The sequence below is a fragment of the Bactrocera oleae genome, chromosome 4 (assembly GCF_042242935.1).
Source record: "Bactrocera oleae isolate idBacOlea1 chromosome 4, idBacOlea1, whole genome shotgun sequence".
NCBI lineage: Eukaryota > Metazoa > Arthropoda > Insecta > Diptera > Tephritidae > Bactrocera > Bactrocera oleae.
This window is the reverse complement of record NC_091538.1, coordinates 73128344-73154144: the sequence shown is the minus strand read 5'-3', so window position 1 is coordinate 73154144 and position 25801 is coordinate 73128344. Positions and strand designations below refer to the sequence as shown.

At 37.3% G+C, this 25801-nt stretch overlaps 2 protein-coding genes across 2 annotated transcripts; one reads left to right on the top strand and one right to left on the bottom strand.

Moving 5' to 3' along the window:
• Nucleotides 1-10883: 10883 nt before the first annotated feature.
• On the bottom strand, nt 10884-16598 carry Topors (Topoisomerase I-interacting protein). Its single transcript, XM_014248116.3, has 4 exons — nt 15400-16598; nt 15163-15341; nt 14723-15046; nt 10884-14661 (listed from the first exon to the last, which is right to left on the bottom strand). The coding sequence occupies exons 1-4, from the start codon at nt 15940-15942 to the stop codon at nt 12150-12152; spliced, it is 3558 nt and encodes a 1185-aa protein (XP_014103591.1). The 5' UTR covers nt 15943-16598; the 3' UTR covers nt 10884-12149.
• A 1011-nt stretch (nt 16599-17609) lies between these two features.
• Nucleotides 17610-19697, top strand: LOC106616177 (uncharacterized). The gene is made up of 3 exons (XM_014232757.3): nt 17610-17972; nt 18061-18697; nt 18780-19697. The coding sequence occupies exons 1-3, from the start codon at nt 17772-17774 to the stop codon at nt 19037-19039; spliced, it is 1098 nt and encodes a 365-aa protein (XP_014088232.1). The 5' UTR covers nt 17610-17771; the 3' UTR covers nt 19040-19697.
• Nucleotides 19698-25801: the final 6104 nt, after the last annotated feature.

The following is a 25801-nucleotide window of genomic DNA, read 5'->3' as shown; positions in this document are numbered from 1 at the left end:
ATCGCAGACGGAGGAGACCGCCTCGGGAAATTTGGACAGCGTCAAGTGTGTGGAAGCGTAGCGCATAAAGCTCACAAGGCATCTTCATGTATACACATACATACACCTATACACATATGTATATGCATGTGGAATGGTGGCGTATATTTTTGGTGGCCCAACAACATCTAATATAGAAAGATGAATGTAGATCTATTAATTATGATTCTCCTTTTGCTTTATTATTTGTCATGAGCCAAATGCCACATATTACAGAAATACTTTTGTTGTCCGAAAATATAAAGGCTCATATAATTATGGGTCTTGGACATGCAGAAAAGAAAGTCAGAGATCACCTCATTTAAATAATAATTGATCACCTAAAACAAAGAGTTCCAGTAGGATATATGCATATGTATCAGAAGTAATTACTGATAGCTGCGAAATGAAAGCCGTTAAATGACATAAATTTGCTAATATTGGTCTGCTACTTTTCTCCAAAGCTTCTTCACAGCTAAATATATATGTATAAATAAGCATATTAGTGAGCGATTCTATAAACAATATATTTTATTACTCATACGCCTCCGCATCCCAAGGTTCGTATGAATAAATATGTCTACATGTAAATATGTGTGTCTAAATATGAATGTGTGTTTGTGTACACATGTATTCCTTTTAAATGTTTCAACACTGCGAGATGATGTAGGTGTTGAATCGAAAAAAACATATAAACAACATAGGACGAGCACAGTGGTCAAATAATGATTTCTTCGTTATTTAATCTTAAAAATCGATGGATATAAAATCTGCAGAAAAAAATAAAATCGCGTTATAATGTGAAAAGGTTATTTGAATATTATTGAACGATATTCATGTGATCTCTGAAAATTTTATAGATGCTTAAGGGGGTATTCGAGTCTAAAGTCATGAATTTTATGTAGTTTTCAAAGTGTGGTAAAAAAGAGGCAACCAATATTTTTACTATAGATTTTATTATCAGTTATTAATTAATGTTACAAGTGTACAAAAAAAAACTAAAAAAAACAAAAGTTAAAAATTTAAAAAACTAGCAGCTGATGTAGTGTGGGGTCTCAAAAAATTGGCACATGAGCATACCGCTGACTTCAACCCTCCAAGTCATCTAAAATAAAAAAGAGTTTATCAATCTATCAATGATGTCGCAATTGTATAAACTAGCGATAACTAAAAAAAAAATTTTTTTGACAAAATGGCGACTGTTTGAAAAAAACAACATTTTTTACCATTTTATTATTTTGTCGTACTTTTTTTAAAATAGTAAACATTTTATTTTAAGGATGAGGCTTGTTTATACTCGAAAAAGGGCTTTAAAGAAGATTTTCTAAAAATTTCAAGTAAATCGGTTCTGTAGAACTTGAGAAATCGTGGGTATCGTATTGAAAAAGTCTGGTCTGAGAAAAACGCATTTAAAGTTTCGCGTAAAGTCTTTTGTTCGCTTAGACCCAGCCGAACAAGGTTGAAGGCCGGGTCAGTAAAATGTCTATGTCTCCGAAAATTATTTAAATTTTCAAAAATTCTCTCGTAAACATATTCTTAAATAGTTAAACTTTGAAAATATGAAAAAAATGGATTTTTTTGACAACAGGTCCACAAATAAACAAAATATATACAAATAAATATTTAATAAGTAGTATTTTATTCTCTCAAGCATCACTTTGAAAAATTACTCAAACCAAGCATGAATTCAGGCGGCAACTCTACTAAAGAGTATGATTTTTCTGCAAATGTTTCGTTAATTTAACATCGAATGAATACTCATCGTTATATCGACATAACAGTTATCATACTTGTATATACAAAAATATGGTATATGAATGTAGTGGTATTAATTCAGCTAAAAAACATTTATATGAAAAAAAATTAAAAAAATTTAGTGTGCGTGAAATGAGTAGGCAAATGTATCCACATACTTGTATACAGATTTAATAGTTCTTCGGTCGATTATAGTACACATTAATTTTATCATATAAATACATACAGACGACTACTCGCCTACTATAAACCAATTTACCACGCTTTATGAAGTTTTAAGTCTAATTTTATTACATGTTTATGGAAGATTTTAGTGGAGGAACTATCTAATTATCATAAGCTCTATCTATACTTATCTGCTATGCCCTTCTGCCTCCCTAAACCTAATGTGCTAAATGAAAAGTTTTCACAGTCGGAATTCCAAGGTCACATCTATAGTAAGCAAATATTAAAAGAGAAAGTAGGTTTTGGTGATGTAGTACGAATATTATTGCATTAAAAAGTATACGATATTAACATTTTCGCCTGCAACACACAGCCCTACGCATTTACCCACAAACGATAGTGTCTCCAAATTATCTAAATTTTAAGCGATTTCTACATGCAGGTTCCATTACATTTTTACGACCCCTGGATGAAATCCTTAGTACTAAAACTATTAAATTCCCTAATGTCAACTTAAGCTTTTCAAATAACTACACGCGCAGACAGTTATGTACCTGTACTAACGGAAAATTTGGCATCACCGGATATCCGTTCATAATTGCGAAGCATTAGCTCACTCACATGTGTACTCCCTCGTACAGTATGTGCGCCATGTGTGTAATTACCGGCATATTAGTATGCAGATCTGTGTACGTCTGTAGAGCGCAAACCCATCTACACAGCTGTCGCCACTACTGTTACTACAGCGCATTTCGTGGCTGTAACCGGAAACAATTTGTTAACTTTCCACCAGAAATTCAACCAGGTGAGTGCCTGAAACCAACATATCACTTCGCAAATAGCCACACACTCACACTTCTACATACACACACATATACGGACATATGTGTATGTGAATGTGCGTTGAAACTTCACGCCGTAAATGAAGTCATCACAAGCTGCCGATTTGTTTTTGCTGTCAGGTGAATAGGCACACATATGTGAATAGAGAGGGCCTATTTCTCGGCTCCAGTGAATTTTGATGTTTTCGGTTCTGCTTTCTAGCATATTTTCCCATGCTACTGATACATATGCCATGCATGTATTATCAATCATTGCATAGTCCCTGATATCCCAGGAGAGCTCCAGACAATTAGCACCACACATTTGTTACATAATTGCCATAGAATCCTTCTTTCATCAGTAAAACCGTTATACCTACGTCATTAAGTTTTTGTTTTTCTGATTGACGTTCTTTCCGACTCTCCACTTTTCACAGCCAGTCAGTCGAACCGCTCAACCCCCGTCTGCCAGTAATTAATCACTGGATTGCAAACTATTTTTGGTGTCGGCATTTAATGCTGTAAAGCCCAAGTAATTAGTGCGTTAATGGAGAAAACATCTGACGAGAAAGATATTTACATACCAACATTTCCACTTAGTTGGGAAAATTTTGGAACGAAAAGTTTAATTGAAATAAATCACAAAACTTGACACTTTGTACTCCAGCTCTATTTTATTAATACAGAACCATCTGTTGGAATTTTACCCGGACTGTCGAAAATAAATATATTTCCACGTATTTTAACACAAATCTTTAGTATCGCCATCAAAAGAGTGCGTACAATGATGCCAATGCTTAATCCAATTTTGCACACAATTGTTGTAAGCCTCGGTAGAGATGGTCTTCTGCAAATTTTGATTTTTGAGTTTCGGCTATTTTTTGGAGCACCATTCACTAGATTGTTCGACAGTTTCTACGTTGTATCCATAAACCCACGTCTCGTCACTAGTAATGAGGCATTTTATGAATGTGGGATCCTCACCTACGCTCTCAAGCATCTTTTGGGACCCCTACCTGACGTAATTTTTTCAAACGATTCAGGGGTATTATTATTTCAATTGACATAAAAACTTATTGTTTAAAATAATTAAGTTTCGCCTTAAAGGCGTCTACCACATCGCACTTCTATTGAAATTTGTAACTTAAACATTTTCCAAAGTGAACGCCCCTCGACAAAAAAAAAGACCACGATCGAGAAAACATAAAATGTCTTTATTTATTTGTCGATATATTAATTATTGTTCAGATATTTATTATCCAGAAGTACCCAGTTCATTTGCTACTATCAAGCCAAAGGCACATAATTCGCAGTCAACGCATACTTACCCTCGTAGACACTTACCATAGATACTTACATTGGTAATATTGTCAGCTCATCGCGTCTGCAAATTCAAATTTATCTACAGTAAGCAATAACTTCCCGTTACAGCGCGCTTTGCTCGCAAGTACTGCAACGACTCCATCACTCACTTAAACTTGCCACTTAGAATGGTATAAATTTCTTCACTTTATTGAGTCACAATTTTTTTCGCCTTCACTTAGTCTGCGCTTCATATTGTTTCGCTAAGTATGAAACATTTAGTATTTGCTAACAGTAAAAGTAATTTACTTTCTCGGAGAATGCGTCAAAGGACAGAACATGGAAAATTGCGACACAAAGGTTTAATAAATATCATGATACTAAATTGCATGAAACACAAATTTCTTTTAATAGGTCAAAGGCAATGCGGTTGGGAGCAGCAGGTCCAGGCATACGCTTCTTGGTATTGAATTAATACAACATAATGAAAGTCAACGGTAAATATAAGTTCACAATAAAGCAACACATAAGTAAGCGTTTGGAACGATGTGAGTGAATGCAGTTCTGAAGAAATTAAACATTTATTAGGCTCCTTAATTTTCTGGGAAAGCTTATGTTTATTGATTAAATTTGATGAACAATTCATGTAGACTGTTTGTTACATGTACACAGTTATTTCATTAAGAGCTAAACAGGTTATAATGTCATGTGACAGAATAGTTTCGGAGATTCTAAATGAAGTGCTCAAGCATAAGACTAACACCTAACGGACCAAAAACTAACAGATGACTGCATTCAAAGCCAAAACTAAATCGAGACTATAACAATACGACGTCAGTTATGAAACTAGTGAATCCTAATGGCTTAAGCCACCTCTAAACTACTTTGTTGGATTTCAAATTTCATGACCACCACAAATATACGTATGCTAGTCTAAAAGGCAACCAACCTCTAAGGGGACTTTATCGAGGTAACAAATACAATCATGCCGCATTTTATAGGAGCATGCTCATATGTAGCAGTGACCTTGATAAATTTACGACAATTAAGGCATATCTGAAATTTCCATTTTAACCACATCTGAACACTTCCTGTTTATTTCGACATTTGTTTCCTGCGGTTATGTGCTTGTAGCGGCAGCAACCCGAACTAATGCTGATGTTTATAATTAAATAAATGCAACAATTTTCCTGTTTGCTCAGCAATAATTCAAACAAATGTTAGCAAATGAGCCACAGTCGTTACCACCAGAACGCAATTTATGTTTACCATTTGTTGTGGTACTTTGCGGAGAAGGTATGGCGCTCGAGACAGCTGGTAGGCCGCAGAGGCTTGACTAAAAATACAAAGATACAGGGTGAGACACACATTCAGCACATCAGCACATCCATCTTTGCCGCTCATTTGCAATAGCAATTATGGGAATCCATTATTTATAGAGCACCAGTTGGTTCATAATTTATTGTATCTAGTTAATTTAATTTTTGAGATATTTGCTGATTTCACTTTCTCTCACTATCTCTTGAATGATTGGCGCTGTTTCTAGACTGCGGACCACTTTTGACTTCTGCATGATCTAAATGGCGTTTTTCGCTAAGAAAATGCTCATTTCTAGATGATTCTTTGGTGTCGATTGTAAATCGACGTGCTGTCACAATTTTCAACGGTAAAAGACTATCATATAGACCACCCTATATGTACATACCGTACTATTTTATCCTTTAAATGTGCAATTTGGGCGTTTATTCGACTTTAATTTTATTGATGCTAATTTTCGCCAAGAGCAAGCCAAGCCACAGTTGCCAAAATCATTTATTCATATTGAAATGTATACAGGTATTTGTGTACATATGTACTTACATAGGCCTAATAATAAGAGTTTCAATTCAGACTGTCACAAAGTTTAAACTTCGCCTCCGACCATTGCAACATTCCGAGGCAAAGCCGTATAAGCTCAATATGGCGCCAAATTGACACATAAATAATATTTAATGCTCCAAATCTAAACCTACAGGGCTGGAAAGTTCACGTTTACCTATTATCCACCACGAATGTATGTGTGCTAACGCTTGTGGCAATGGAGTGGCGGCTTAAGCTGCCACAAAAAAAATTGCCCAAAGTACATAGGTCATTGCAGCAATGATAAGTTGGGGCGCCGTCGGCAGGTAGTTCTTCGTTTTGTTCTCTTAGCTTTGCAAATCGTTTTTTAGGAACGGAACTAGACGATTTATGTGACAATTTTCGGATTTGGCAACAGTCATTTAGTGGTTTCACTGCTGACTGCGGTTTTTGCATTCAGTGTGCCGTTTCGAATATCGTCTGTCCCCGTTTTGGGTTGACTATCGAAATAAGTGGTTAAAACTGAAAATAAAACGGCGCCAGTTGTATCAATCGTAACAAATTAGGAGAATCACTACAAAACAAATATTCCATTAAAATCTTATTCATTAGTTAGAAAACTTTAAACCAGCGAAATATAGCCAGTTTATTAGTAATCTTATATAGTATATACCAGCAATTATTTACTCAACTCCTTAAATTCGTGTTTAAACAAAGCATTTTACCAGTAATCACCCTAAACGCATTTCTTGCTCTGTTGCACAGCAGTCACAAGTCAACTTCTGCATTTGAGCACGACTCTGGCACTCCGATTCGCCGAAGGTCATTTAAATAAAATATGAATGTTTATCTTAGTACGTATATAAAATGAACAAGTCGTTATTTTTAAGCACTGATAATTCTCCAGCGTACTACCCGCCTTTCTCTAAGTGATAAATGTTCCTGTGTTTTATGAAATGTGAACGGACGCTAACCAAATGTATTATATTAGTCCGAATCATACGAGTAAGTGTGTGGATCGGACGACTAATGTTCGAATTATTAATTGTATAACATATATTTTGCGCATTTTTCAACATTTCATATATTTACGGTTTTTTGTGCCTTGTTGCTTCGAAAAAAAATAAATTTGATATACTTGTTCATACCATATATGTATAGGAGTTAGTGTCATATTAAAGTGGCTTGAAGGTAATTTTAAATAATAGGATTCACGACCTCCATCGCCAAGTGGATTTAGTACGTCGGTATTAGCGCAGATCGTAAATGTACAGCAACGCCGCTAGATGATGAATATGAGGTGGTGAATATGAGAAATTTGTAAGATATACTGCAATGAAAATATGTATGTATATGTACAAGTATATACAATATTAGTACATAGTATAAAACTTAGTCAATATGAGAATATTCGTGCCCACGGATGACTTTATGCCGAAGATACCTTAAAGCGTTATAAGTTGATTATAAGATAACATTATAAAAATCGTACATAAAACATAATTGAACTAACTCTCTATTTTCATAATCAAAGTAAAACGCTTTCGAACCATTTAAACTCTTCCATCGCAAATTTCCGCACGAAATCAATCAAAGTTCTTGCGAACTGCTCAACAACGCGGAAAGTTGAAGTGAAAAAGTGCACACTAACTGAAAATGCATAACCATCGCCCCCCATTGGAACCCCACTCTTCCGCTCCGAAGGCAATCACGGCAACAACAATGAGGACGAAAATGCGAAGACAATGTCCTCGGGGCGGATGGCAACCCAACTTGGAGGGGGCTGAAACAACAACTTCAAAAACAACAGTGCATAAAAGTCGCCCAGCTGCTCATACTAAAACTTAATCGTTTCTACTGCATAAATACACACATACACCATAGACATAGTGGAGCCAAGTCACTGCAGCCACTATCAAAAACAATTTCCATTTGAGCGTTGTGCTTAAATACTGCAACAAATTATAGTAATTCGGGCAACTTAAGGAGGGCGGCTTGGGGACCAGTAGCCGAACGCCGGATGAACCAGTTGAATGCGGCAATAAAAGTTTTAATCCATTTCCAGCGTGAGCATTGCACTGACATTGAATTAAAGTTGCAAAATTCTTGGTGGATCTACAAAAACAACACCATGCCCTTTGCACCGTTTGAGGAAGGTAGGGGTTGGACGCATTGTAGACGGTAAGCTCTACAAATAAATTTCGTCATTTGTTGAAGCACGGAAATGGCATAAAATTATTTTAATTTCGCTCAAAAATAATTGTTTGCAGCATTTAGCGAGTAGCTGCTTCCATAGCTGCGCCCAGCTGCGAAATAGTAAATTGAAAGAAAGATTTATTATTTCTTTCACATAGTATGTACCTATGTGCATACATTCCTTAGTATCGGTCATAACTAATAAATGTGCTCGAAAAAGGAATCTAATGCACCAAAGAGTTAACTTAATCTCGGGTACCTCAGTGGTTCCAGTGGAATAATTCTATAATTTTTACAAAAGTGCATTAGCATGATCTTAACGCGCTAACTCATTAGTACGGGCTATTTGAATAATTAATGTTTGGAACTAAAGCCTATATTTTGCAAGTATAACAGTTTAGTTACAACAATGAGTTTTTGCTCTTCTCTTCCTATACATTACGGTTTCTTAATGTTACTCCATAAATATGTGGAATGCCGCCGAAAGGTTGATGGATTTTAATATAATCTTGTCCATTGTCATTTGCTTAGATACGGTTATTTCCAAAATAACCTTATTTGCGTGCTTAATATAAAATATTATTGAAAATTGCTAGAAGTGGTCATGTTTTGTTGCTGTAAACTAAAATCCAGTATAAGCGAAACTGTCAGAATGACAATTGATGATAAACTAGCGGTACTATTCAGAAAAAACAGCTGATTTAAATCAATCAGTCAATGACTTCATATACCGTTTGTATAGAACCGTTATACCTAAAAGAGAATTTAACTGTTATGTTCGTCCATTTCTGATACTATTTGTGGAATAAATGAGAATATATTATATGAGCCTGTCTTAGGTACTTGCGAATACCCGAGTTCTACTCATAATTGTGTATACGAATATACTTGGCAGATGTTTGGCCGAAGTTCTCATTCTATTTGTGCTGCACATTTCAGAACGGTAAAATATCGCACAACTTACTGACATTCTATTTCCGAAGATGATCTGTCCGTTATTAATATTTCATGCCGATTAATTATCTTCTACGTTTACTGTAGTTAAGCCCATCAATTCATTACGTAATCTCTAGAGGTTCTCTGCCAAATAAGGGTTGAACTGGACAGCAACTTTTAACTTCAAAAGAAGAAAATTTAAATTTAAAACGCATTTTCATTAAATAATTGGGATGCCATGAATGAAAATCGTGAATTATTACGATACAAATAAATGAAATTATCCTTCTCGTTCATGGGGAAATGATCCAATTTTGTATCACCAACACTTAAACACAATTTAAATGCTGCGCCCACGCTACAAACATCCCACACACATAAGCACACACACATGGAAAAGCACACATACAAGTGTTCATGTATACATATATAGAGAGAAAGGCAAAAAATTAATGCAGAAGAAGCAGAAAAATAAGAATATATAACTGCTTTTGAGATGCGGCACGCAAACGCTTAATTTGATTTCCCTACTTTAACAGCGGCTATAAAAGCAAAGGATTGCCGATGCGGCTTGAAATTTGAATTGGTGACCGCTAAAGCCCTGTGAGCTAAATAAATTAGTAACGATAGTCATGGACTCGAATTCTAGACGTCTTGAGTTCAAGATAAATACCCGTAATATATATATCATTTAAATGGATACAAATAACTTTTCCCATTGTCAGAACTCAAGAAATGTTAGAAAGAACGACACTAAGCGACGATGAAGAGCCAGTCCTCGAGACCGAATCCTGTTTTGCTCCAAACTTTTACATCCAAAATGTTATATCGAAAATTTGGTAGATCGCTATAACCGGCAGTTGCCCATAATAATAAAACGGCACGACCTTTCAGCACAGATTCCCGTTGGGGTTTCTGCACTACACCATTTTACGTACGTACATCCATGTGTACATTTGTATTTATATAAATACATATACGTCGTACGAATAGGTAATATTACATATATTTTATTGATTATATTTACCAACATGTATCATTTTTAATATTAATAGCGGTGAATGGCAACCTATGTGCAGCATTCAACACGAGCTCAACCAAGCTTATCTTTTTGTTTCCTAGTAATGCGGCGTTTGTGAAAGGTCTCCGCTTGAGCGTGATTTTATTAGCATTTCGAAAAATTCGCCTATCGCGCACTCACCCTTCGCGCACCCTCTATGCCCACTGTAAAAGTATACGAGGGTTGCTATTTGTAATGTTATCAGTGGTGAAATGAATGAGGCGGTTTAAAAAGGCTTTATTTTTTAAAAACACACAGTAACATTTTTGAAGAAAAAAGTTTAATATTTGTCGAGTTACATGCGATCTCTGACGGCGCTAAATAAAAGTTCCTCCACTTCTGCAGTGATTCCGACCTTCTCCATTAAGCTAGAATATATTGTTCATACTATGACCTACGGTCTAAAAAATTAAAAATTTACAAAATAGCGGAAATTTATTACTATTATTATTTAAAGTCTGTCTCATTCATTTTAATAATAAAAAAAATATATGTACAAACTCTCAACTCAAAGTTCTGTTCACGCCATTTTAGCTTTGAGAATTCCATTATGGAAAGGATTGAGGTATTTGCATTTGTTGTTATTGTGCCGGCATAAGAATTCCCTAATTAATTTTGAAGAATACTACCAAGTATTGGTCTCCATTTCCTAAGATTCCAGAAGAATTCCTCAAAACAATTGATTGCTTGGAATGCAACCGAGCACTACAACAGGAGCGGTTGAAACCCACATAAACCAAATTTCTAGGAAAGCTACTTCCCCAAACGGTTTTGAATAAAAACACGAATAGTTTGTGATATTTTCTTACATTTATTAACGCATACGAATCGAATATACAGATGACATGCTTACTTTTTGGGTTTACTTGTTTTGTTTTGTTTTGTCTATGGAAATACTTCTTTGTATTTAGGTAATATATGTATTATGTTATAATCTTTAATAGTACACAGTATGTTTATAAGCAGCTCTTAATAAAAAATCTATATATTATTTTACTGAAGGGAACATATGTAGATATATGCTAAATTAAACGTTCTCCGAGTCACGAGTTCGTAACGAACTCCTTGTTTTATGTGTCTCATACTTAACTAAATATACATACATATGAATGTAGAACGCTTTGTGTGCTTCATTTTTGTACAGACCCCTTCCCTTCCTCATAGGGTGGTTTGTGTGTGTGTGTGTCCATAAATTTGGGCTCCAGAGTTTCTTAAATGATTACGTGCGACAAATGTTTGGTTTGCCTTTTCAAAAATGGTCTCATAACTATGCACATAGAGATAAAGAATCAACGGGCTAAGGGGTTTTGTGTTTAACTTCACATCTAATACTTACTGTATAGAAAAATGTATGAATATATCTGAGCGAGAGCGAGAGAGAGTAAATGGAATGACCTTCATTCAAGTTCGCTTTGCACATGAAAAGTTTGATTTATAAAGCGCAGATTAAAACGAAGGAGTAATTGCCATAACTATGATTTTATAATATTGCGATTTTACGAAGAACAAGGCTTCAGGACCCTACTCCATAACCTCTACTATAACTTTTACAGTTAGCTGAAAAACGGTTGTTGCAGCATTTACAACATAAATTTTGTATTTACTGAGAAATAATCTTAAAAATAAAGTAGGATTTATATTTATTACTTTTAATAACATATAATTATTAATTTTACACCACTGGTCCGTATAAAAGCTTGCTGATGGATGAGCTTTAATTGTTTCGCTTGAAACCAACAAGTCATAGTGTTCAGAAATGTCTTAAACATAAAGCAAAGGGGTTTGCAAAGTGTTGTCACTTAAATGAAGGTGTGTACTTAAATCTGGAAACTAGAATATAGCACTAAAACTATAAAGTTATGATCTACAATCGCCTTTTGTTGCATCAATTCATACAATTTTGGAATTTTCTTGTAAATCGGTAAGATTATTTGTTTTGTTTTAAGTAATGCTTGCGCTTGTGGAAAAAAATGAATTCAAATTCCTGCGAATGAATTATTTCATTGCTCCTCTTGCAGCGTTTCTAAATTTACTAAATACTACAATTCATGCATTTGTCACTCGACATCGCTTTGACTTCCCTCGGCGTCATAGTTGAAGGGCATGACGAGACTTGTATCGTTCTGGTTTAAAAATATGCCACTTACATCATCTTCAATGCCGGGCAGTGAAACAGCCTCCGCTTCGACCTGCTGTGGTGATAGCCCGTCGGTGTCGCAACTCTCATTGCCATCACCACTTTCGCGATGCGCCGGGGACACTGCGACTTCATTAATCGCCCTCGGATTTGTTAGCTGATCTGGAAGCCATGTTGGTGTACCCAGCAGTTGGTGTAGACCTAGGGGATTCTCATCCGTCTCATTTTCGTTGCGATTGCCATCATCTACTTCCTCATCCTCCTCCTCTTCGCCGCCACTAGAGGCTGAATACAATGAATGTGATGTTGCCGAGGTATCCGAGGTTGATGAAGACGTTGACGACGTTTCCGAACTATTGAAATTGTCATTCTCATTACAATTATCGAGCTCATGTTCATCGCCATTGTCGTTATCGTTGTCATTTGTATTGTTGGTTGTGGCCGAGGCGCGCGAAATCGAGCGGTTATTAGCCGGAGTTGTTGTAACGGTAGTGGCAGTCGTTGTTTGCGTCACCGTGGAGGAGAATGTGTTATCCTCTTCCATTGCGATATTTACGGCAGTTCTTTCGCTCTCATTTGTTGATGTAATGCACACATTTTGAGCGATGTCCACGCTTTCTTCGCCCGCCTCTACTAGACGACTGAGCCCGCTATTTTCATTCGTATCGCTATCGAAATTTTCTGGCTTTGTCAAAGCGTCCAACTCCTGCAACTCACCCACCTGTTCTGTACATGAGGGCATTTGCTCAGTACCATTATTGGTATTGCCATTTGTGTTCAATAAGTCGTTGCCCTTTTCGCAGTCGATTAGGTAGGCAAGTGTTTTATTAATCTTTTCCATGGTGCCGCCATGCTTTTCTTGTTCTTTGAGCGCTTGCAAGCGACGCTGCAGTTCTATCAAATTTTGGCTGTCATCACTTGAGTATTCAGAGTCTGAGCTCATGGCTTCCGTTTTGAAGTGTTTGGAGTCATCACTTGGCGCCTTATTTGTGCTCGGACTCAGCTTTCGCTTTCGACTATTCGTGCTGCTGATGTTCTGACCGCCACTGTTGCTGCTACTGCTGGTGGTTTGCTGTGGTCCTTTCCTCCGCGAACGCTTTGATTTCGTGTTTCTTGTACTACGTTGCGATTTCGTACGGTGTCTTTTGACATTGTAATCTTCATCATCACTATCACTGCTGGTCGATGTTGAGTCTGTATTGGACGACGTGCAGCTGCTCTCATATATTCTCTTGCCTCTGTGCATTGTAGTAGATGTTTTTGGTTGGTTTTCGTCTTTGCCTCGATTGCTGCGCAAGTTGCGTTTGCGGCGAGAAGCTGTGCTACGTCGTGAACGCTCGTAGATTTCCTTTATACCTCTACCCCCACCGGACGATCGCAAGCCCGTTGAGGTGCTAGCACCTATATTATATAACTCCTCACGATCGCGAGCCGTGTGCGAGTCGGCCTCTCCCAAGCCGGTTGTTATTTGTATGGTTGAACTGGTTTTGTTATCTTCTAACTCTCTTTTTTGTTCTTCGTCGTCGACACTGGCAAATGTGGTTTTCCGCAAAGGTTTTGATTCATCCACGAATACCACATCAGAATCACTTTCTGAATTTAGACTGACAAGTTCGGGTGTACGAAGGTGTGGTGGCTTGCGCTCCAATACGAACTCGCATTCATCACTACTGCTAGAAGTGAGTTCAATATTTTCGGTAACGGTGGGCTGTAAAGGTCTATTAACTGAGGAGCTTGATGCTGTCGCTTCTTCGGCTGTAGAAGTTGAAGCTGCAGCCGTTCCCGCAGAAGCACTGTCGTTTGCTGCACGCGAAGTCCCCGGCTCAAAGGACGCTTCAAGGTCATCCAGATCAATAATATCGCCACTGACACGATTATGTGTACTTAGATTAATCGCTGCAGATTGTCCGCTTCGTCCATTTATAGAAACTGTGACGCCAGGTGCCTCGGTACCTTCTGAGGTAGTACTCACCGTGAATGATAGTAACGCTCCTACTGATCCACTAACCGAAGAGTTACCTGAGCGTGATAGCACGCGAAATTCTCCGTCGTTACGTGTACGAGAATTACGGCTTCTCGTTCTACGTTCATTGTCATTTGAACCATTTCCTTCATCTGACGATGCGGACGATGAGAACTCTATAACGATCTCCTCAGGTGTTTGTGGTAAATAATGTACAGCTCGATCATAACCGATCATGTCGTAGGGTGAACGCGCGAAATTATTTAATTCGTGTATGAAATGCGAAGTCTTTGCTCCAAGATAAGGTTGCAGACGGCGTCGAAATGCAGGCGATAAAATATTTGTTTGCAGAAGACTCTCATTGATACGTTCTAGTAGCGAAGATACATTATGCTCCGTGTTGCGTAACAAGCAAACAATGTCACGATTGATCCATGGCATAAGTCGATGCACTTGCGCTGGATTATCCCTATTAGTCGAAAATATTAATATATATAAAAATAATAAATGAGTGAATACAACGTAAATACCTGTAAAATCTGGCTGTACTTTCACGGAATCTTCCCGTTATATCACAAACTGGTAGGGCAAAAAGCCGTCGATCATATATAAAACGACGCCATAGTTGACTCAAGGTGCCACTACTAGCTATAGCATCTGGTTCCTCTTGTCGGTACATATCCAACAGTTCGTTGCGATAAACGAGATGATTATACACGCTGGTTCCGTTGGAACCATTACCATGTTCTCCATTAGATGTGGCATCAGACATAGCAGAAGGATAAAATATACCGCTGCTGGCGGGACGGATGCGATGAGCTGAATTTCGACGCCGCGGCAACTCCCAATCACGTCTGCAATTTATTTTTGTACAATCAGCAAATAATAATGTAGGCGAAAAAAGTAACAACAATGTCACCATTTATTGTTTGGCAGAGATTATATCGTAGCATCGTTATATTATACTTACCCTTCCACGACAACTGCATCAAAAATATATGGCAAACTCCGTAGAGTGACCTCCACAGGACGATGTGGAATTTGTACGGTGGGCGGCTGTACATGGTACTCCTCAAACTGATCAATCGACTTCACATTATGTATTATAGATTTGAATGTCTGCTTGCAAAGTGGACACTCCGGTTTTACCTTTAAAAATTTATAATTATTAACATGTAATAACCTCTTTGACAACTTAATAACTTACCTTGCTCCATTCACACAGGCACTTGAAGCAAAACTGATGCATGCAGGAATCGGTGAAGCATTTGTTTTTGCAACGTCCTAAGCAAATTGCGCAATTCGGAGGCGGTGATGCCGCCCTTCGTGCATCACCATTATTGGCTGCCTCACCCTCATTTGTGCCTTGATTGTTTTCGTCGCCCTCACTTTCGCTACTGCTGGTAGAGAGCTCAAATAATTTTATACGCATTAGAGGAGTTAATGTTTGTGGTAAATTTAAGTCCTCAGCTGTAGCTGGTGCAAGATTTCCATGTTCTGGTACACTTTCATTGGCACTGGATGTGGAACTGACAGCATTATTATTGTTACCTTCAATTCGTTCAGTTGCTCCTTGCGAGCTTCGCGCTGAACCTGAACGACCACGCCGGAACGTATTGGCCGACATGGCCGAAGTTCGTGCACTTGAATCAGCAGCTGATGCTGGCCGTATATTGTTGGATAAATTAATGTATGAGTCTGCGGGTTCACTAGTAACTGCCGTACCCTCAACTACAGCTGGGGTAGACATTTTGATCTATTTAAATTTTTACGTTTAACAATTAATTACTTGTTTTTTCTATTTAATATTTAATGAAAATTTCTGCTCGTATGTGAACTTTATAAACTCGCACTAAACCATCGGCTGCAATAACAATTAGGTGGTAGTCGATGCGAGTTATACTCTGAATAATGTGCTTATGCGATGTACGTGCCTCGATGTTTTGTTAAACACTATATTCTTTTCAATTACAAGCAAATATTCTTAATTTGAATTTTCTATCGGCAAGTTTAGATCAGTACAATTTTTTTTTATTTTACTTCACTTTTGACTTTTATAAATTTGTTATTACTTCATTTCGTATATGCTTCGCCCTTCTTTCTCACTCTCCGCACTTTTGCATCAAATGAATAATCTCGATATCCGCTTGCAAATTTTCACGTTGTTCGAGGACCATATTCCAAATGTTCTTTTTCGAAACATGTAATTTTTTAGTTCTAAATCATATTTATACAACAGATTCCAGATTTTTACATTTTAATAGAGAGAAAATCAATATTTAATCTTATATTTTCAATATTTTTTGCACCATACACAGAAAGTTTGGTAACTTTTTCGGACGTTTCTTTGGAATAGGCGAATGGTTGTATAGCTTTGTTCGATTTGCGATGAGAGCAAAGAAGGCGCATGCAGTAAAAAATTTATTAAGCCAGCTGATTGTTGCTTGATGCAGAGAACGTTGTTTTCAAATCATAGGTACGTGTCTTGGATGCAAGCCGCCACCAGAAAACGATATTATGATTATGATATACGTTCTCTAGCTGATAAAATATCTATTTTTGATGTTCAAATCATTAAAAATTTAATGATTCTGATTAGTTACTTATAATAACAAAAATAAATTAATTAAACGTGATTCACACCTAATGTCCATTAAAACGATATGAAAATTTCTCCATATTAAAATTACTTTTTGTATACCCCTACCAATACATATTTTGTCATATATGTGGAATCTTTAGGACCACTGTTTTTCGGTTAGTAATTAAGATTGTTAAAAAGCAAATCTTTAAATTACCTTAACACGGGACCATAACAAAAGTCGATAAAGCAGGCAACTACATTACAGGAATTCTACCAAGCCCAATACACATTTGGCAATGATAAATGTGGCTTTCGTTAAATGCTAGCCAGTGTGGTTGTAGTTCACAAAATGACGCCTTTGAAAACTTACCCCTATATTTCAAAAAATAGTAACTTATCCATTTGATAGACTCGAGCAAAATGTACTCTTTTTCAATCAAATTTGTTATAATTTTTATTTTTCCATAGCGATTTCGAACATATATCGATAAGTTTTTGTTTTGAAAATATAATAGTATTACAATTGGATCTAAGGTATTAATTTATGATTTCAAATAAAAAGAATGTAATACTGTAAAGATTATCGAAGAGATTTCCATTAAATCTATAACCTTTGCACTTTGGATACTCTTTGGCCATTGATATTGGCCAAGAGAACTGTATTGAAAATGCATCGTTTAAAGCAAAAAATCATAGGATAAAAAATTATGTGTTGCATTAGTTTTCACTATTTATTTACCTACAATGTACTTATAATATCTGGTCCAAATATATTTTAATATGACGCCATAGTGCAACTTTTAGAAAAGCGCTACGGTAACCCTGATGTGAGCTTAACGAAAGGTTGAAACCCATTGACAGATGCAAGCAAAAGACTGTTTACAGAAAAAAGTGGCGCTTTGCTAAAATATTGGTGAAAAACATTAAAATCTTGGTAATCTCGTTGAAAAAAATCAGCAAAAATTGCGTCGGAAGGGTCTGAACAACAACACAAGATGGATAGGCGAAAGAAGCGCACATCCACAAATCAATATATGATGTACTTGGATATGATGGAAAAGGACTCTATATTCGCAACAGGACGCATTCCACGGGATGTTGAGAGCAATTATTTGCACAAAAAATGGAAGGAACTTTCCGATAAGTTGAATACATGTAACAGTGGACCAACGCTAACAGCAGAAGAATGGCGGAAGGTAGGGCTTACATATTTATATATGTATATAGGTATATATAATTAAATATATATATATGTTACTAAAAATCATTTTAATTTTTAACCAGCGCTTAAATGATTGGAAGAACACAACCCGCTGTAAATATAGGCGAAGCTTTTCCGGCGAAAAAGATATATCATTAACATCTCTAGAATTAAAAGCACTCGATCTTTTTGGCAAAGTGCCAAACACTTCATCGGAACCAATGAGTATAACCCTAAAATGTGAGAAGGAAGATCCAGACGAAGAAAAAGAACATCAGCGAACATCTGAATCTCTGCAAAAAGAGTTGCAAGCAGCTGTTGAAGAAGCTATATGTGGCGATGATGACGAAGATGTCATGCAGGATGACAGCGAAGACCAGGAAGATATCGTAGAGCATGCAATGTCAAACAATGTTCAAACATCTGTAGGAAATTCGAGTACAACAGGAAATGTGGAGACTACGACCTATCGTACTATTGTGGTGGAGAACGCGCAATTTACAGATGAAGAGCAGAACCAAGATCATTTGGAGTTTATCACACAGCGACGTCACACTTTGGGAACGTCATCCACATCGAGCAATGCCGTGGCAACCGCCGTGCAGACAACGGTAACAGCGGCACCTCCAATCCAAGCCAATGTCACAAAACTCATCAATGGTGAAATGCCGTTGAAACGGTTGCGCACGCAGCCTCCCACCGAACAAGTAGTTTACGAAGGTATAAATTTTTCCGCATTTGTATAATTTTCAGTTTTCAGGCAATGTTATTTTTTTAACAAATTATTTACATATTTCTTTAGTTAAAAAGGCGCCAATAGTTCAACATCCACAACCGCGAACCATAACCATACGTAATACTGCAGTGCCGCAAACGGAATGTAACAACAGCAGTAGCAGCAGCCAATTGATGGCCTTGAGTAGTCTTACATCGCCAGATGTGCGTGAAATAGCACGACAACTTAAACGCATAGCGGATGTTAAAGCTGAGAAGCTGAGATTCGAAATAGCACGCTTTAAATTCAACAATCCAGGTTTTGTTTATCATTCACCTACATTATAGTATACTTATATTAGAGTATACTTACTATAATTTACAGTTTGCAACGGAAATGCAATAAATTATTCACGAAATTTTGTTATAAATATAAATTTTCTACTTAGTTGTAATCGGCCCAAATATTATACTATATCTTACTAAACGACTAGAAGTAGTAGATCTAATGCATTACACAGTCCTAAATTAATTGATTATTCCAATCTCCATTTTGTATTTATCATTTATTATAATAAGGTAATTTAAGTCTCAAAAATAAGTTACATAATTATCCTATTTGCAAGCCTGGCTATTGACAAGAAATCAGTAATATTCCAGAACCCTACCATATGAGCGTCACTCAAATGCCATAGTCTCCTTTAAAGTCATAGGCACTTTGATTACACACCTTTGCTACTTATTTAATACATGTTTTTAGTTTCAAAACCGTATTTCATAATAACTAAGCGAAGTTATTTTCGAGGTCCTCTTTCGGTCACATGCGTGACATGCGTGGATTTGAAATTGGAGTCGAAGTAAGTGAAAACTTCTTGCAAATAAGAAAACTAAATTAAGTGTACAATTGGTTTTAATTATATGTATGTATATGTTACAGAAATATTTTAACATATGTAATACACATGTGTATGAAATTTTAAATAAATAAATTTCACTATAAAGTTAACTTGTTGTTGTACGCTTACTTACTGTGCCAAGGAGCTTTACCTTCCCATTCTTTATGCTAGATTTTGCTCACTCAGGGTTGCTATGGACTTGAGACTCTTTACCAAGAACCTTATCGCGGTTGCTGTTATAGTCGATCGATCGAAACGATCTGGGAGATTACACTGGTTTCTTTATGTGGTTAATTGCAGTGAATCTGCCGACTGATATATTACTCCATCCACTCCATTTTTAATCAAATTCAACTAGGGACCCGCGCTCATTTGCACTTCATACAGAAGTTTGTTAGTACAGTGTTGTTTTTGGACTATTCAACATTATTAATCCTGATATATCTTTAGTAGATCTGTAAATAAAGTGTCATCTTGTAGTTTGACAGCTATGTTTTTATTTTTATAATAATTTCCTCACATTCAACTATCAAATCTTAAAGTAAATTTCTTTTAAAAATGCATTTGCAGTTCATTAATATATACATACATATGTATATAGCAACTTCATCAAATCCTCAATCACTTTAAAGCTCGAGAATTGATGATCGACGTAATTTCACAAATGCTTTATGAACATAACCAATGACTCACAAAAATATTGCCAATGATAAACATTTTGTTTGCTTATAAAACTTGCAGTCAACTGGCAATAATTATTGCCAGTCGAGGCGGGCAGCTAGAAGCTTTTCATTTCGCTTGAATACCATATGCTCGTCCTATCAGCAGGTAAATTTTGGCACCCTGCTCAGGTGTGTGGGTGTGTGTTGGCATGAGCTCCTAATAAGAGCAACGTTTGCTGGGAATCACTTGCGCGGGAGTGTAAAAATCTTTATGCGAGCGATTACTACGCTTGATCTCTCAAATGGAGGAGGGTCAATTGATGTTTGCGATGACGTGGTCAACAAGCAACCGCAATAATAACAAGAACATAGCAACACTTGATAATAACATTGTTGATGGCTCAAAAAAGAAACTCGAAGTTCAGTTGAATGGTGAAGCAAGCAGGGTACCGTGTTAAAAACAATAACAACAACACTAGATGTAATGGTGCATCTATTGCAATTGCAGTCGATAGTTTTTCGGTGTTGGCAGCAGAACTTTTCTCGTTGCTGTTATTGTTGTAGCAATGATTGCTCTTGCACCATGACCATAGTTATTTGTTTCGGAATTTTAAGCAGCCTCCGCAGCAGCAACAAAGTACCGCTTGTAAATGTGCAAGCACCTCTACATATTGTACATATGCATACATACATAATCACACAAGTAGCTGCAGTTATGGCTTTTGTCTTTTGCCTCAACATTTCCGTGATTGCCGTCACTGTTCACAGCTCTGCTGTTGTTACAGTCTTGTCCGAAATTGCATTCCTTTAGCTGCGGGCGGCGAATTCTTCTCGTGTCTGCCATCACATTCCGGCAACTGTCCCCTGCCTCTGCTTAAACAGCATCGTCAACGCGACCATCATCGCGGTCACCGTGGTCACCGTCACCGCCACGGCCGCCAACAACACATTTTCGCTGATCTCCAAAGTTTAAAGATTCTTCACAGTAAATTGCATCGATGGTGCGCCTCACGTCGGCTGTGATATATCACAATGATATTTCTCTATATAGCAGACCAGAACACATATTTTGGCTCAAGGGCTCTCATGCGATTCGCTTGCCTCCCTGACCGCATTTGCTTCGTTCTCGTTGTCATGTTAGAAATTTGCAACTTTTAACTTTTTCATCTTCATTATAAAATTTTTTGTTTCGATTTTCGGCAGATTTTTACCCTCTCATAATAAAACGTCTCATTTCGGCTTAGGCTTTTGTTTTATTTCATTCGTTGTGGTGAAGTGTCTGAAATTGTGATTTTTCACCAGGCGTTGTGCGGTTAATAAAGAAGTTACGATAATTTATTGCACACAGAATGAGGTTGGGAAAATTCGCTTTGGCACTTTGGCACTTTGGTGTTCACTGGCACTTCCCGAATTGACATAGCTGCTGGCCAGCACATTTTAGTTGGCCGTTAAGTGAGTTGTCAAATTGGCTAAGGAACAGCGAAGTGTATAAATTGTGCAACAAATTACAATGTCAGCAATTCTGTTCGATGAGCAGTGATTTAACGGTATAAGGATTTGGTAAAACTACTAACATATTGTATTAACAAAAATAATATAAAAAAGGAATATAATATATATATAATACCTATTTGAACAAATTTGCTTCATAATATTCTGCTTAGATTCTCTTGAAACTGTTTTAAATGAATACATACTTTGCTGCTATGATATATGGCAGTTCTGATCTAGGTATGATCGAAGTCGATGCATACTCCTATTTACCGAAGATGAATTCTCCATCGTTTCATATCATTTAGTAAGAGATAGAATGGTGCTCTTACATAATGTTATATGTTGACAAAAATGTATGAAATCGGTCCACTTTCCACTATTCCCCACATATCCACTGTTATGATTTCCATCTCTTTATTTTGCTTCATACCACGCAGATCGGTCAGTGCATAATGTGTAGATGCAGAAAAAAAAAAAGATGAACAGTTAATAAGATAAACATAAAATTAAACCTTAGTAGAATATTACTCGCCTCAAAATGAGATCAATTTCAAAACTCTTCTCGCAGATAGAGGTTTACGAAATTATATTTTCTTCCCAGCACTACGTTCGCGCTGACGACTCATTGCTCCCATTGGCAACTCCAGTTCCAATTAGTATTGCATGTTTGGATTTCCTTTGCCGTTAGCCATCATTTATTCAGAAAGTTAGCTGCCAACGCATTGAAGGGCAACATGCGAGTCATTTATGTATGTGCAACAAATGCAACATGTGGCAGAAAATGCCGACTGTGTGTGCAGTGTGTTTTGGTTCATTTTCTTCATTCGCTGCTTAAAAAGAGTTGACAAAGTCAATTCGAAACAATGACGACCATCAGATTGCCGTTCTGTGCTGTGCACAGATTGTTTGCTATGATGACAGCAACAGCTTAAGAAACTGGAGTGAATGGTGGAACATGGGATGGCAACGTCACAGATGCCATTGCAGAGACACACTCCTCAAATGGCCCATGCGACAGTGTCAGAGATGTAGACGAACGGCAATTGAAGCCGCGTAATGTAGACACACATACATATCTACATACTTGCCTTATTTAGTAGAGCTCTTTATCGTATGCATGTGTATATCCGACCCAAGTATGATACGCGTGCTGTGTAGTACAACAAATTGGCAACAATAGTTGCCATGCTAATCGCTTAAAAAAGTTGTTTAGAACACTCCTAGTTTGTGTGATTGAATTATTTTAGTGAACAATTTGCGAGTAGATTTGCACTGGCTATTAATGTTAGGTAGTGGGAAATGATATGAGGACTCGGAAATGTTATCACTTCAATCTTGACATATGAAAACTCGTTGTCATTCCCCAGACAAAGAAACTTGAGGTTTGGACATGTTGGGAGGCGCTGAGAAGGTCTTGGGGCTATTCTTTCGTCAGAGAATATATCCATATAAGCCATAAAGCAGAAATAGCTTAGAAAGTTTGCCATTATCTGCCGTGGGATGATCGCTATTAGATCAAATCCTGATCATGTACTAAGTTCGGTCGGGAGAAATTTCTTTATGAAATGTATTCTACACTTCGTTTCTTTTGATATTGTATATGTAATTTGAGCTCCTGGGAAGGAGTACCGTCATATGGAATTTCTTCACCACTCTCTGCATAGGGCGGGACCCTTCCAACCTTTCAGCTTCGGAGCTTTCGGAGAGGAGGTGGTAGTCTTCTCGTTCTTACAGTCGATGAGCAGTAGAAGAAAGGAGAATACCCCAACCGCTTATAAATCTCCTCCATGATGGTGTGTTGTAGATCAATGAGCTCCTCTGACGCCAATACCTCTGCCAGATAATTGAGAGGCTGCACTGCGAACCGTAGGGCATCAGGGTACGTGCGCTGAACCTCCACCACTTATGTGGGGTTAGGAATCGAGTCAATCCCTCCGATCACCTGCGGCAGACTCCTCTTTTGCCTCTAGCAATTAGGTGGCTTTTGAGGCACTTTTTGCCCGCTCTATCTCTTCGCGGCTCGTCCTAATGCATTGTGAGCTATTGTGCTTTTGATATAAAATAGAAATTCGATAAAATATAGTCTGTGAAAAAATTAATAATATCTATAGCAAATTTATGTTTTTAAGTTGATTCAAAAAAATATGGAAGCCGTAGTCATTATAATTTTTAGTACGCTTCTTCTTACACATAATATTTATTTCTTCCTTAAGTGAACAGCTTTCGGAGCGACCAGAATAACTTTACTGCCTCTTTTAAAACGTTTATGTGAATCCACGAAATCATCATTTGCTTATCTGGTTGCTTAATCTTTCGCCCTTGTTTATCTGAAAATCCACCCGTCTCTAGGCCACGAATGAGCATACCCTTCAACTGATGATATCTAAACGAACGTAGTATCCAATTATACTAATTTTGTTTTATCTGGTGCAATCAGGAAAACGTAATAACAGTTTTAGGCTTTGGGTTTATAAAAATGTTAAAATCACTACTTCTGGATCACGGCTCAAATACTCACAGATGCGAATTTCTTCAATTTGACATTGCTGTGCGGCAATATCTAATGGCATTGACTCCGGCCCCATTTCACCGGTAGCTTGTAGTTATAGCTGTTGTTGTAAGAAGGCCGTGTGTTGAGAGGTGCAGTCAAAATAAAGTAAAGAAATGGAAAAGTATGTTAATCAAAACCGAAAAGGTGCAACCGCGGAAGAAATATCAATCAAGAACAGTTTCTTGACCTTAGGGAGCTTGTTGCCTGCGTTGCTACACAAATTGCAAACGTCAATTGGTGGCGTGCGACAGCAACCGAATACGTGCGCATGCGCATGCGCACCCGCAACTAGCACTTCCTAGGCTAACTGCTGGCGAATCTCTGAGGCAACAACGCATTGACCCAAACGCTGGTATGCGCCGACGACTGCCACTGTAGCTGCGGTCGCTGCTATGGCTGTTGGTGACCGAAGGCCGTGGCGTTACAGAACTGCGATTGACGGTAATTGGTTGACGTTTGTCTTATTTAAATTTGTTTTTGCCCATTGCTTAGTTGTTACTGTCGTGTTGCAGCAGCAGCAGCAGCTGTTACCGCGGCTTCTGCGTTGCCATTGTCATAGTAATAGTTATTTGATGTTGTTGTTGTTTTTTGCTATTGTCATTGTCAAGGCAAATCAAATTGTGTGCACGCTGACCGTCGCATTTGCCACCGCCGCTGCTCCTGTCGCCATCGAGCACTCGCTGCCTTCCTTGCGCTCCTGTTTTGCCAACAACTTTAATTGAAATGAGTTTCGGGAATTACGAAAATTGCATTGAAACAAATTTGGTTGCACAAGTACGAGTATGTAGAAATATTGCATCCACTAGCGCTTACAAGTATATACGAGTGTGTGTATGTTTGCATGCCAGCGTTCTTTTCGCATACTCATTTAATTTTTATTACTATGCCCATTTTGGTGGTTGTTGTTGTCGTAGTTATTCCTAGATTAGAATTGTTGACAAGCATAGAACATAGTACTTGACTGTCGTAATCATGGAATTCTCGGAATTGCCTTGTTTGAACGAGAAGTCAACTATGTATGTAGTTATGCATTGATTGCTCCCAGAATAGAGCTAGGTACATACATATATACTACTCTCTATGTAAATATATATGCGTCTGTATGTTAGCATTGATTTGTTTGTTGAAATGCCGTTGTTAGTTTAGCATTAGAAACTCTCACGAAATAGTAATTTATGTTCACCTTTGCAGACAGACTTTTACGAAGTTTCTTTTGAAAAAGTGCTGTGAATAGCATAAAAAGTTTTGTATATTGTTATATTTAAATATTATGCTTAATATATTAATAAGGACTTGTTTTACGACCTCGGGCATAGTGCCAAATTTAGCGGGAGTAGGTGAAGTAGCGAAGAAAAGCATTCACCTCTACGAAGGTGTACGTCCGAAAATGATTCTGCAATAGAAAACTTCTCTAAAGTTGAACGTTGAGACTTGGTTTGGGGCTGAAATGGTAAATATTGACTATTCAAAATAATTTGTTTTTGGTTTGCTTTGCTAAACATATTTT

What these genes read in the sequence shown, in the direction of transcription:
- Topors (XM_014248116.3), bottom strand. Translation starts at nt 15,942, where the DNA reads ATGTCTACCCCAGCTGTAGTTGAGGGTACGGCAGTTACTAGTGAACCC. An exon ending in GCCTGTGTGAATGGAGCAAG is followed by an intron (nt 15,342 to 15,399) that starts GTAAGTTATTAA and finishes AAATTTTTAAAG; the next exon opens with GTAAAACCGGAGTGTCCACT. An exon ending in AGTACAGCCAGATTTTACAG is followed by an intron (nt 14,662 to 14,722) that starts GTATTTACGTTG and finishes TTCGACTAATAG; the next exon opens with GGATAATCCAGCGCAAGTGC.
- LOC106616177 (XM_014232757.3), top strand. Translation starts at nt 17,772, where the DNA reads ATGGATAGGCGAAAGAAGCGCACATCCACAAATCAATATATGATGTAC. An exon ending in CAGCAGAAGAATGGCGGAAG is followed by an intron (nt 17,973 to 18,060) that starts GTAGGGCTTACA and finishes ATTTTTAACCAG; the next exon opens with CGCTTAAATGATTGGAAGAA. An exon ending in CGAACAAGTAGTTTACGAAG is followed by an intron (nt 18,698 to 18,779) that starts GTATAAATTTTT and finishes ATATTTCTTTAG; the next exon opens with TTAAAAAGGCGCCAATAGTT.